The 13,615-nt window shown below is 46.2% G+C and overlaps 1 protein-coding gene across 1 annotated transcript in view; it reads left to right on the forward strand.

The window, feature by feature from the left end:
- The window catches only part of LOC110507218 (phosphatidylinositol 3,4,5-trisphosphate 5-phosphatase 2A), a 92,737-nt gene that overhangs the window by 59,400 nt on the left and 19,722 nt on the right, over positions 1 to 13,615 (forward strand). Inside the window, exons 13-21 of the mRNA XM_036965056.1 lie at positions 4,017 to 4,134; positions 4,278 to 4,374; positions 4,518 to 4,656; positions 5,002 to 5,101; positions 5,228 to 5,316; positions 9,166 to 9,247; positions 9,660 to 9,749; positions 9,866 to 9,979; positions 11,841 to 12,017. Of these exons, the coding sequence (XP_036820951.1) occupies positions 4,017 to 4,134; positions 4,278 to 4,374; positions 4,518 to 4,656; positions 5,002 to 5,101; positions 5,228 to 5,316; positions 9,166 to 9,247; positions 9,660 to 9,749; positions 9,866 to 9,979; positions 11,841 to 12,017 (1,006 nt within the window). The remainder of the gene's footprint in view (positions 1 to 4,016; positions 4,135 to 4,277; positions 4,375 to 4,517; positions 4,657 to 5,001; positions 5,102 to 5,227; positions 5,317 to 9,165; positions 9,248 to 9,659; positions 9,750 to 9,865; positions 9,980 to 11,840; positions 12,018 to 13,615) is intronic.

Here is a 13,615-nt window from a genome sequence, read left to right on the forward strand (position 1 = left end):
GGGGAATAAGGTGTTGTCAGGGATTGTCCCATTGGGGAATAAGGTGTTGTCAGGGATTGTCCCATTGGGGAATAAGGTGTTGTTTGGGATTGTCCCATTGGGGAATAAGGTGTTGTTTGGGATTGTCCCATTGGGGAATAAGGTGTTGTCAGGGATTGTCCCATTGGGGAATAAGGTGTTGTCAGGGATTGTCCCATTGGGGAATAAGGTGTTGTTAGGGATTGTCCCATTGGGGAATAAGGTGTTGTCAGGGATTGTCCCATTGGGGAATAAGGTGTTGTCAGGGATTGTCCCATTGGGGAATAAGGTGTTGTTAGGGATTGTCCCATTGGGGAATAAGGTGTTGTTAGGGATTGTCCCGTTGGGGAATAAGGTGTTGTTTGGGATTGTCCCATTGGGGAATAAGGTGTTGTCAGGGATTGTCCCATTGGGGAATAAGGTGTTGTTTGGGATTGTCCCATTGGGGAATAAGGTGTTGTTTGGGATTGTCCCATTGGGGAATAAGGTGTTGTTTGGGATTGTCCCATTGGGGAATAAGGTGTTGTCAGGGATTGTCCCATTGGGGAATAAGGTGTTGTCAGGGATTGTCCCATTGGGGAATAAGGTGTTGTCAGGGATTGTCCCATTGGGGAATAAGGTGTTGTTTGGGATTGTCCCATTGGGGAATAAGGTGTTGTCAGGGATTGTCCCATTGGGGAATAAGGTGTTGTCAGGGATTGTCCCATTGGGGAATAAGGTGTTGTCAGGGATTGTCCCATTGGGGAATTGTTTTATTTTTGAAATTGTTTTATTTCACCTTTATTTAACCAGGTAGGCTAGTTGAGAACAAGTTCTAATTTGCAACTGCGACCTGGCCAAGATAAAGCATAGCAATGTGAACAGACAACACAGAGTTACACATGGAGTAACAATTAACAAGTCAATAACACAGTAGAAAAAAAGAGTGTCTATATACATTGTGTGCAAAAGGCATGAGGAGGTAGGTGAATAATTACAATTTTGCAGATTATTTACCGATAGACTATGTACAGCTGCAGCGATCGGTTAGCTGCTCAGATAGCAGATGTTTGAAGTTGGTGAGGGAGATAAAAGTCTCCAACTTCAGCGATTTTTGCAATTCGTTCCAGTCACAGGCAGCAGAGAACTGGAACGAAAGGCGGCCAAATGAGGTGTTGGCTTTAGGGATGATCCGTGAGATACACCTGCTGGAGCGCGTGCTCCGGGTGGGTGTTGCCATCGTGACCAGTGAACTGAGATAAGGCAGAGCTTTACCTAGCATGGACTTGTAGATGACCTGGAGCCAGTGGGTCTGGCGACGAATATGTAGCGAGGGCCAGCCGACGAGAGCATACAGGTCGCAGTGGTGGGTGGTATAAGGTGCTTTAGGAACAAAACGGATGGCACTGTGATAAACTGCATCCAGTTTGCTGAGTAGAGTATTGGAAGCTATTTTGTAGATGACATCGCCGAAGTCGAGGATCGGTAGGATAGTCAGTTTTACTAGGGTAAGTTTGGCGGCGTGAGTGAAGGAGGCTTTGTTGCGGAATAGAAAGCCGACTCTAGATTTGATTTTAGATAGGAGATGTTTGATATGAGTCTGGAAGGAGAGTTTACAGTCTAGCCAGACACCTAGGTACTTATAGATGTCCACATATTCTAGGTCGGAACCATCCAGGGTGGTGATGCTAGTCGGGCGTGCGAGTGCAGGCAACGAATTGTTGAAAAGCATGCATTTGGTTTTACTAGCGTTTAAGAGCAGTTGGAGGCCACGGAAGGAGTGTTGTATGGCATTGAAGCTCATTTGGAGGTTAGATAGCACAGTGTCCAAGGACGGGCCGGAAGTATACAGAATGGTGTCATCTGCATAGAGGTGGATCAGGGAATCGCCCGCAGCAAGAGCAACATCATTGATATATACAGAGAAAAGAGTCGGCCTGAGAATTGAACCCTGTGGCACCCCCATAGAGACTGCCAGAGGACCGGACAGCATGCCCTCCGATTTGATACACTGAACTTTGTCTGCAAAGTAGTTGGTGAACCAGGCAAGGCAGTCATTAGAAAAACCGAGGCTACTGAGTCTGCCGATAAGAATATGGTGATTGACAGAGTCGAAAGCCTTGGCAAGGTCGATGAAGACGGCTGCACAGTACTGTCTTTTATCGATGGCGGTTATGATATCGTTTAGTAACCTTGATCGTGGCTGAGGTGCACCCGTGACCGGCTCGTAAACCAGATTGCACAGCGGAGAAGGTACGGTGAGATTCGAGATGGTCAGTGACCTGTTTGTTGACTTGGCTTTCGAAGACCTTAGATAGGCAGTGCAGGATGGATATAGGTCTGTAACAGTTTGGGTCCAGGATGTCTCCCCCTTTGAAGAGGGGGATGACTGCGGCAGCTTTCCAATCCTTGGGATCTCAGACGATATGAAAGAGAGGTTGAACAGGCTGGTAATAGGGGTTGCGACAATGGCGGCGGATAGTTTCAGAAATAGAGGGTCCAGATTGTCAAGCCCAGCTGATTTGTACGGGTCCAGGTTTTGCAGCTCTTTCAGAACATCTGCTATCTGGATTTGGGTAAAGGAGAACCTGGAGAGGCTTGGGCGAGTAGCTGCGGGGGGGGGGGGGGGGGGGGGGAGCTGTTGGCCGAGGTTGGAGTAGCCAGGAGGAAGGCATGGCTAGCCGTTGAGAAATGCTTGTTGAAGTTTTCGATAATCATGGATTTATCGGTGGTGACCGTGTTACCTAGCCTCAGTGCAGTGGGCAGCTGGGAGGAGGTGCTCTTGTTCTCCATGGACTTTACAGTGTTCCAGAACTTTTTGGAGTTAGAGCTACAGGATGCAAATTTCTGCCTGAAGAAGCTGGCCTTTGCTTTCCTGACTAACTGCGTGTATTGGTTCCTGACTTCCCTGAACAGTTGCATATCGCGGGAACTATTCGATGCTATTGCAGTCCGCCACAGGATGTTTTTGTGCTGGTCGAGGGCAGTCAGGTCTGGAGTGAACCAAGGGCTATATCTGTTCTTAGTTCTGCATTTTTTGAACAGAGTATGCTTATCTAAAATGGTGAGGAAGTTACTTTTAAAGAATGACCAGGCATCCTCAACTGACGGGATGAGGTCAATATCCTTCCAGGATACCCGGGCCAGGTCGATTAGAAAGGCCTGCTCACAGAAGTGTTTTAGGGAGCGTTTGACAGTGGATCCGTAGCGGATACAGGCAATGAGGCAGTGATCACTGAGATCCAGGTTGAAGACAGCAGGGGTGTATTTGGAGGGCCAGTTGGTCAGGATGACGTCTATGAGGGTGCCCTTGTTTACAGATTTAGGGTTGTACCTGGTGGGTTCCTTGATGATTTGTGTGAGATTGAGGGCATCTAGCTTAGATTGTAGGACTGCCGGGGTGTTAAGCATATCCCAGTTTAGGTCACCTAACAGAACAAACTCTGAAGCTAGATGAGGTGCGATCAATTCACAAATGGTGTCCAGGGCACAGCTGGGAGCTGAGGGAGGTCAGTAGCATGCGGCAACAGTGAGAGACTTATTTCTGGAGAGAGTCATTTTTAAAATTAGTAGTTTGAACTGTTTGGGTATGGACCTGGAAAGTATGACATTACTTTGCAGGCTCTCTCTGCAGTAGAATGCAACTCCTCCCCCTTTGGCAGTTCTATCTTGACGGAAAATGTTATAGTTGGGTATGGAAATCTCAGAATTTTTGGTGGCCTTCCTTTAGGTGTTGTTAGGGATTGTCCTTTTGGGGAATAAGATGTTGTTAGGGATTGTCCCATTGGGGAATAAGGTGTTGTTAGGGATTGTCCTTTTGGGGAATAAAGTGTTGTTAGGGATTGTCCTTTTGGGGAATAAGGTGTTGTTAGGGATTGTCCCATTGGGGAATAAGGTGTTGTCAGGGATTGTCCCGTTAGTCTAAATTAGCCTGATCTGAGAAGCAGCAAGGCAGAATGGTTGGGCTTACTCCTGAGGTTAACTTCCATGTTACTCTGTTCTGCTCTCCTGGGTTCTAGATCGCGGTCCAGACTCTGTGGAACATTAAGATAGCGGTGCTGGTGAAACCAGAACATGAAAACCGCATCAGTCATGTGGGAGTGTCCAGTGTTAAAACGGGCATTGCTAATACGCTGGGTAAGACCACTCTCTCTCACACACACACACACACACACACACACACACACACACGCACACACACACACACACACACACACACACACACAGTTACAAACAATTCACTATATTAATGCTGTATGTTTGTCCTTTCTTGTTGCTAGGTAATAAAGGGGCAGTGGGCGTGTCTTTCATGTTTAATGGAACTTCTTTCGGCTTTGTGAACTGTCACCTGACATCAGGCAACGAAAAGATTGGCAGGTACGCAGACACACAGTGATATCATTGGGTAATGTATCATTATGTGAAGTTTGACTGGACTCCATATTTGCACAAAACTGCCCCTATGCTCACAACTCTTCCTCTTCAACCATTCCCTGACCATTGACCCCTGACCCCTGCAGGAGGAACCAGAACTACCTGGATATCCTACGGCTGCTCTCTCTAGGAGATAAACAGCTGAGCTCCTTTGACATCTCTCTACGCTTCACACACCTCTTCTGGCTGGGAGACCTCAACTACAGGCTGGACATGGACATACAGGTACCATAACACACACACACACACACACACACACGTAGACCCATGCACAAACACACACGCATGGATACAAACACACACTCTCTCTCTTCCCTCTCTATCTCTCCCCTCTCTCTCTCTCTCTCTCTCTCTCTCTCTCTCTCTCTCTCTCTCTCTCTCTCTCCCCTCTATCTCTCTCCCCCCTCTCTCCCCTCTCTCTCTCTCTCTCTCTCTCTCTCCCCTCTATCTCTCTCCCCCCTCTCTCCCCTCTCTCTCTCTCTCTCTCTCTCTCTCTCTCTCTCTCTCTCTCTCTCTCTCTCTCTCTCTCTCCCTCCCCTCTATCTCCCTCTCTCTCTCTGTCTCTCTCAGGAGATCCTGAACTACATCAACCGGAAAGAGTTTGATCCTCTGCTGAAGGTGGACCAGCTGAACCTGGAGAGAGAGAAGAACAAGGTGTTCCTGCGCTTTGGTCAGTCACACACACACACACACACACACACACACACACACACTCCTTCCCCTCATTGTCTATGCGCTCTGCTGTATTCTGTGAAAGACGTTGTTGTAATGTGTGTTTTTGTATCCTCTGATACAGCGGAGGAGGAGATATCCTACCCACCCACCTACCGGTATGAACGTGGGTCTAGGGATACATACGTGTGGCAGAAACAGAAGGCCACAGGGGTATGTACACACATACTCCCTTTTTGATGCTAAACATGTATTCCCATACCAAATCGTGTTTTCCCTATCCCGAAACCTAATCCTAACTCCATGAAGTGGCAGTCAGCAGTAGAAACCATAAAGCGTACTCCCCTGTTTTGGTAAAAGGCTGAGGAATAGACAAAGCTGTGCATGTAAGGACTGACCATCCATGATATCAACATTACAGTTGTAACCGTGTTATGAGGCTATACAGTGTTTGTTTACATTTGCATTGTTTACAAACGTTGGAATAAAACAAGTTTCTATTTTGGGTTCTGATGGGGTGCGACAGTTAAAATAAGCTCATGGGGCATTTATTTTATTCTTCAAGAATCAATGGGTACATATAACAAAAAGTACAAAAGTGAATGTAGCAACTGCAAATTGCCCCTTTAAGCCTAAAATAGCATTTTAACAAATTCAGGACATAAAAAAAGTCCTGACTTTTCCAAAATTGTCTTGTTTTCCTACCTTATCAGGACATTATGGGGACTTATCAGGACATTGTGGGGACTTATCAGGACATTGTGGGGACTTATCAGGACATTGTGGGGACTTATCAGGACATTGTGGGGACTTATCAGGACACCGTGGGGACTTATCAGGACACCGTGGGGACTTATCAGGACATTGTGGGGACTTATCAGGACATTGTGGGGACTTATCAGGACATTGTGGGGACTTGTCAGGACATTGTGGGGACTTATCAGGACACCGTGGGGACTTATCAGGACATTGTGGGGACTTATCAGGACACCGTGGGGACTTATCAGGACATTGTGGGGACTTATCAGGACATTGTGGGGACTTAGGACATTGTGGGGACTTATCAGGACACCGTGGGGACTTATCAAGACATTGTGGGGACTTATCAGGACATTGTGGGGACTTATCAGGACACCGTGGGGACTTATCAGGACATTGTGGGGACTTATCAGGACATTGTGGGGACTTATCAGGTCATTGTGGGTCTTATCAGGACACCGTGGGGACTTATCAGGACATTGTGGGGACTTATCAGGACACCGTGGGGACTTATCAGGACATTGTGGGGACTTATCAGGACACCGTGGGGACTTATCAGGACACCATGGGGACTTATCAGGACATTGTGGGGACTTATCAGGACACCGTGGGGACTTATCAGGACATTGTGGGGACTTATCAGGACACCGTGGGGACTTATCAGGACACCGTGGGGACTTATCAGGACATTATAGGGACTTATCAGGACATTATGCGGACGTATCAGGACACCGTGGGGACTTATCAGGACACCGTGGGGACTTATCAGGACATTGTGGGGACTTATCAGGACACAGTGGGGACTTATCAGGACACCGTGGGGACTTATCAGGACATTATGGGGACTTATCAGGACATTATGCGGACTTATCAGGACACCGTGGGGACTTATCAGGACACCGTGGGGACTTATCAGGACATTATGGGGACTTATCAGGACATTATGGGGACTTATCAGGACATTATGGGGACTTATCAGGACACCATGGGGACTTATCAGTACACCTTGGGGACTTATCAGGACACCATGGGGACTTATCAGGACATTGTGGGGACTTATCAGGACACCGTGGGGACTTATCAGAACATTGTGGGGACTTATCAGGACACCGTAGGGACTTATCAGGACACCGTGGGGACTTATCAGGACATTATGGGGACTTATCAGGACATTATGCAGACTTATCAGGACACCGTGGGGACTTATCAGGACACCGTGGGGACTTATCAGGACATTGTGGGGACTTATCAGGACACCGTGGGGACTTATCAGGACACCGTGGGGACTTATCAGGACATTATGGGGACTTATCAGGACATTATGCGGACTTATCAGGACACCGTGGGGACTTATCAGGACACCGTGGGGACTTATCAGGACATTATGGGGACTTATCAGGACATTATGGGGACTTATCAGGACATTATGCAGACTTATCAGGACACCGTGGGGACTTATCAGGACATTATGGGGACTTATCAGGACAATATGGGGACTTATCAGGACATTGTGGGGACTTATCAGGACATTGTGGGGACTTATCAGGACACCGTGGGGACTTAGGACATTGTGGGGACTTATCAGGACACTGTGGGGACTTATCAGGACATTGTGGGGACTTATCAGGACACTGTGGGGACTTATCAGGACATTGTGGGGACTTATCAGGACATTGTGGGGACTTATCAGGACATTATGCAGACTTATCAGGACATTATGCAGACTTATCAGGACATTGTGGGGACTTATCAGGACATTGTGGGGACTTATCAGGACATTGTGGGGACTTATCAGGACACCATGGGGACTTATCAGGACATTGTGGGGACTTATCAGGACATTGTGGGGACTTAGGACATTGTGGGGACTTATCAGGACATTGTGGGGACTTTGGACATTGTGGGGACTTATCAGGTCATTGTGGGGACTTAGGACATTGTGGGGACTTATCAGGACATTGTGGGGACTTATCAGGACATTGTGGGGACTTATCAGGACATTGTGGGGACTTATCAGGACATTGTGGGGACTTATCAGGACACCATGGGGACTTATCAGGACACCATGGGGACTTATCAGGACATTGTGGGGACTTATCAGGACACCATGGGGACTTATCAGGACATTGTGGGGACTTATCAGGACACCATGGGGACTTATCAGGACATTGTGGGGACTTATCAGGACATTGTGGGGACTTAGGCCATTGTGGGGACTTATCAGGACATTGTGGGGACTTTGGACATTGTGGGGACTTATCAGGTCATTGTGGGGACTTAGGACATTTGGGGACTTATCAGGACATTATGCGGACTTATCAGGACATTGTGGGGACTTATCAGGACATTGTGGGGACTTATCAGGACATTGTGGGGACTTATCAGGACATTGTGGGGACTTATCGGGACATTGTGGGGACTTATCAGGACACTGTGGGGACTTAGGACATTGTGGGGACTTATCAGGACATTGTGGGGACTTATCAGGACACTGTGGGGACTTATCAGGACATTGTGGGGACTTATCAGGACATTGTGGGGACTTATCAGGACATTGTGGGGACTTATCAGGACACTGTGGGGACTTAGGACATTGTGGGGACTTATCAGGACACTGTGGGGACTTAGGACATTGTGGGGACTTATCAGGACATTGTGGGGACTTATCAGGACATTGTGGGGATTTATCAAGACACTGTGGTTCCTGATAAGGTAGGAAAACACACACAAATACATTCCGGCTCAGATGGAGAGATCTCTGTTCACTCACATATCCCCTTCTCTTCTTCCTCCCTCTCCCTCCCTTTCTCCTCCCTCCCTCTGTCTCTCTCTTCCTCTCTCCCTCCCTCTCTCCCTCCCTGTCTCTCTCCCTCCCGCTCTGTCTATCTGTCTCTCTCTTCCTCTCTCCCTCTCTGTCTCTCTCTCTTCCTCTCTCCCACTCTCTCTCTGCCTGTCTCTCTTTCTCCCTCCTCCTTCTCTCTTTCTCGCTCTCCCTCTCACTCTCTCACCCTTCCCTCTCTCTCGCCCTCTCTTTATTTCTCTCTCTCTTCCTCCCTCCCACTCTCTATCTGTCTCTCTCTCTCCCACTCTCCCTCTCTGTCTCTCGCTCTTCCTCTCACTCTCACCCCTCCCTCTCTCTCCCTCCCACTCTCTCTCTTGCTCTCGCTCTCCCTCTCTCACCCCTCCCCCTCTCTCTCCCTCTCTCTCTGCCTCTCGCTCCCTCCCTGTCTCTCTCTTCCTCCCTCCCACTCTCTCTCTCTTTCTCCCTCCCACTCTCCCTCTCTGTCTCTCGCTCCCTCTCAGATGAGGACTAACGTCCCGTCTTGGTGTGACAGGATCCTATGGAAGTCTTACCCTGAGACTCACATTGTCTGTAACTCCTATGGTGAGACCCTGCATCTTCAACAACTCTGTACATCTATTTACTGTATAGACAAGGTTTTCTAAACTCAGTCCTGTGGACCTCAAGAGGTACACATTACACATTATTACAAATATATATATAAGAATCGGCCGATTTAATCTGTATCGGCTTTTTTTGGTCCTCCAATAATCGGTATCGGCACACACCTACACACTACACAGCTGTTTCAAATAATCAACCAATCATCAAGCTTTGATCATTTGAATCAGCTGTGTAGTCTTAGGGTAAAAAATAAAACGTGTACCTCTTGAGGGCCCGAGGACTGAGTTTGGAAAACCCTGAGCTACAACTCCTGACGTTCTGTTTCAGTTGCCTTATACTCCTAGTGCCGGCGTTTAGCACATCACGTGATGAAATCATGTTTCCCTCTCAGGCTGCACAGATGACATGGTGACCAGTGACCACTCCCCAGTGTTCGGTACATTTGAGGTGGGGGTCACCTCACAGTTTGTCTCCAAGAAAGGTACGGCCACTCGCTATGACAACCACATAGTTATTTTTTTCATCAGCTCACTATAAGCCAAGGGTTTTTAACGTTGCACCTCTGCCCGACCCCCCTCTCCCTGTCTCTCTCTCCAGGTCTGCCTAAGTCCTCTGAACAGGCCTATATAGAGTTTGAGAATATTGAGGCCATTGTGAAGACGGCCAGCAGAACCAAGTTCTTCATCGAGTTCTACTCTACCTGCCTGGAGGGTGAGGCACACCCACACACCTACACACACACGCACACACACACATACACGCACACACACACACGCACGCACGCACCTACACACACACACACCTACACATACACGCACACACCTACACACTAGAGGTCGACCGATTATGATTTTTCAACGACGATACCGATACCGTTTATTGGAGTACCAAAAAAAGCCGATACATATTAATCGGCCAATTTTTATATATATATTTGTAATAATGACAAGAGAAGAAAGTAAAAGTGCAATATGTGCCATGTAAGAAAGCTAACGTTTAAGTTCCTTGCTCAGAACATGAGAACATATGAAATCTGGTGGTTCCTTTTAACATGAGTCTTCAATATTCCCAGGTAAGAAGTTTTAGGTTGAAGTTATTATAGGAATTATAGGACTATTTCTCTATATACCTTTTGTATGTTATATACCTTTGACTATTGGATGTTCTTATAGGTACTTTAGTATTGCCAGCCTAATCTCGGGAGTTGATAGGCTTGAAGTCATAAACAGCGCTGTGCTTCAAGCATTGCGAAGAGCTGCTGGCAAACGCAGGAAAGTGCTGTTTGAATGAATGCTTACGAGCCTGCTGGTGCCTACCACCGCTCAGCCAGACTGCTCTATCAAATATCAAATCATAGACTTAATTATAATATAATAACACACAGAAATACGAGCCTTAGGTCATTAATATGGTCAAATCCGGAAACTATCATTTCGAAAACAAAACGTTTATTCTTTCAGTAAAATACAGAACCGTTCGGTATTTTATCTAACGGGTGGCATCCATAAGTCTAAATATTGCTGTTACATTGCACAACCTTCAATGTTATGTCATAATTATGTACAATTCTAGCAAATTAATTCGCAACGAGCCAGGCGGCCCAAACTGTTGCATATACCCTGACTCTGTGTGCAATGAACACAAGAGAAGTGACACAATTTCCCTAGTTAATATTGCCTGCTAACATGAATTTATTTTAACTAAATATGCATGGTAATATATACTTCTGTGTATTGATTTTAAGAAAGGCATTGATGTTTATGGTTAGGTACATTAGTGCAATGACAGTGCTTTTTTCGCGAATGCGCTTGTTAAAACATCACCCGTTTGGCGAAGTTGGCTGTCTTTGTTAGGAAGAAATGGTCTTCACACAGTTGGCAACAAGCCAGGCGGACCAAACTGTTGCATATACCCTGACTCTGCTTGTACTGAACGCAAGAGAAGTGACACAATTTCCCTAGTTAAAATAAATTCATGTTAGCAGGCAATATTAACTAGATATGCAGGTTTAAAAATGTATACTTGTGTATTGATTTTAAGAAAGGCATTGGTGTTTATGGTTAGGTACATTAGTGCAATGACAGTGCTTTTTTCGCGAATGCGCTTGTTAAAACATCACCCGTTTGTCGAAGTAGGCTGTGATTCGAGGATAAATTAACAGGCACCACATCGATTATATGAAACGCAGGACAAGCTAGATAAACTAGTAATATCATCAACCATGTGTAGTTAACTAGTGATTATGTTAAGATTGATTGTTTTTTATGAGATAAGTTTAATGCTGGCTAGCATCTTACCTTGGCTCCTTGCTGCACTCGTATAACAGGTAGTCAGCCTGCCACGCAATCTCCTCGTGGAGTGCAATGTAATCGGCCATAATCGGTGTCCAAAAATGCTGATTACCGATTGTTATGAAAACTTGAAATCGGCTCTAATTAATCGGCCATTCCGATTTAATCGGTCGACCTCTACTCTACTACACACACACACACAAAGTTCTACTCTAGAGACTTAATTACATGTTTATTTCCACTCTCTTTCTCTCGCTCTGTCCCTCTCCCTCTCTCCGTAGAGTTTAAGAAGAGTTATGAGAATGACAGTCAAAGTAGTGACAACGTCAACTTCCTGCGTGTGGGCTGGACCAATAAGCAGCTGACCACGCTGAAGCCCCTCCTCTCTGAGATAGAATATCTCCAGGACCAACACCTGCTGCTCACCGTCAAATCACTGGATGGATACGAGTCTTATGGTACCACTGTCTGCCTGTCTGTGTGTGTTCTGTCTCCAAGTGTGTGTGTGTGTGTTCTGTCTCCAAGTGTGTGTGTGTTCTGTCTCCAAGTGTGTGTGTGTGTGTGTGTGTGTGTTCTGTCTCCAAGTGTGTGTGTGTGTGTGTGTGTTCTGTCTCCAAGTGTGTGTGTGTTCTGTCTCCCAAGTGTGTGTGTGTTCTGTTTCCCAAGTGTGTGTGTGTTCTGTCTCCAAGTGTGTGTGTGTGTGTTCTGTCTCCAAGTGTGTGTGTGTGTGTGTGTGTTCTGTCTCCAAGTGTGTGTGTGTTCTGTCTCCAAGTGTGTGTGTGTGTGTGTGTGTGTGTGTGTGTGTGTGTGTGTTCTCTCTCCAAGTGTGCATGTGTGTGTTCTCTCTCCAAGTGTGTGTGTGTGTGTGTGTGTGTGTGTGTGTGTGTGTGTGTGTGTGTGTGTGTGTGTGTGTGTGTGTGTGTGTGTGTGTGTGTGTGTGTGTGTGTGTGTGTGTGTGTTTGTGTTCTGTCTCTAAGTGTGTTTGTGTTCTGTCTCTAAGTGTGTGTGTGTGTGTGTTCTGTCTCTGAGTGTGTGTGTGTGTGTCTGTGTGTTCTGTCTCCAAGTGTGTGTGTTTGTGTGTATGTGTGTGTTTGTAACAGGTTTTCCGTTAGGAAATGTGGTGCCATACATTTGACCTGCAGCATTGTAATGTACAGGACCCATATGCATTGGGTGTGTAATCTGATTAGGGCGTCCACCCACAGTGCTCAGAATGACAGAAATCACATTTACTGCATAATATGCTAATTCATATTAACAGGACATGCAAGTGGAGGATGCAGCGCCGTGCGTCCTTCTTACCAAATTCAATTACGCACTTTAAAGATGCTAAACTTTCCACATTTACTTTTCCTCAGCCAACAAGACGATTAACCAACAGCAAAATCACTTGACTATGTCAATCTACTATCCCCCATAGTATAAAAGTTTACCGATTCTATTTGTTAACTTGTTGTTCTGTTGGAGAAAGGAATAGCCTATTCCAAACAGACTCTGGGACAGTTGTGGGAGGATAGATCCCAAATTCATACAACCAGTAGACCTAGGCTACATCCTGTTTTAGTTTTTAAGCGTTGAGGTTGATGCAACAGATCAGCTCATTTAGCTCGTTAATTATTTATTCACATCATAGCAGCAATGCTCACATGGCAGTAGGCTACAGATGTCAAATCTTACCTTGATCACTATTTTGTTGCAAATCATTTTTCCTGATGTATCAGAAAATTCAAATGAGCCTTGAGATTGGCTAAAAATTAGCAGTTGTCTTTCTCTCCAAGCGGGGGCAGTCGAGTCATTGGGATCAGGGCTCGCTATCTTAAAATAATGTTGTCTCTCGTTCGCTCAAACGCTTTAGGCCTAGGTCCTATTACTGCAATATTCAAATGTACAAACATGTGTCTGAAATGCAGTCTGCCAGCCCAAGCCCTTCTATCACAAATAATGTAATCTCCAAATGACGTGATTTATTTGCACATTTTAAATATGGAGAGTCCAGAGTTATTTTACCACCAATCTGGATAAGAAATGACCATTCCAGACACTTTTGACAAAAACA

Source organism: Oncorhynchus mykiss, chromosome 27 (genome assembly GCF_013265735.2).
Source record: "Oncorhynchus mykiss isolate Arlee chromosome 27, USDA_OmykA_1.1, whole genome shotgun sequence".
Taxonomy (NCBI): Eukaryota; Metazoa; Chordata; class Actinopteri; order Salmoniformes; family Salmonidae; genus Oncorhynchus; species Oncorhynchus mykiss.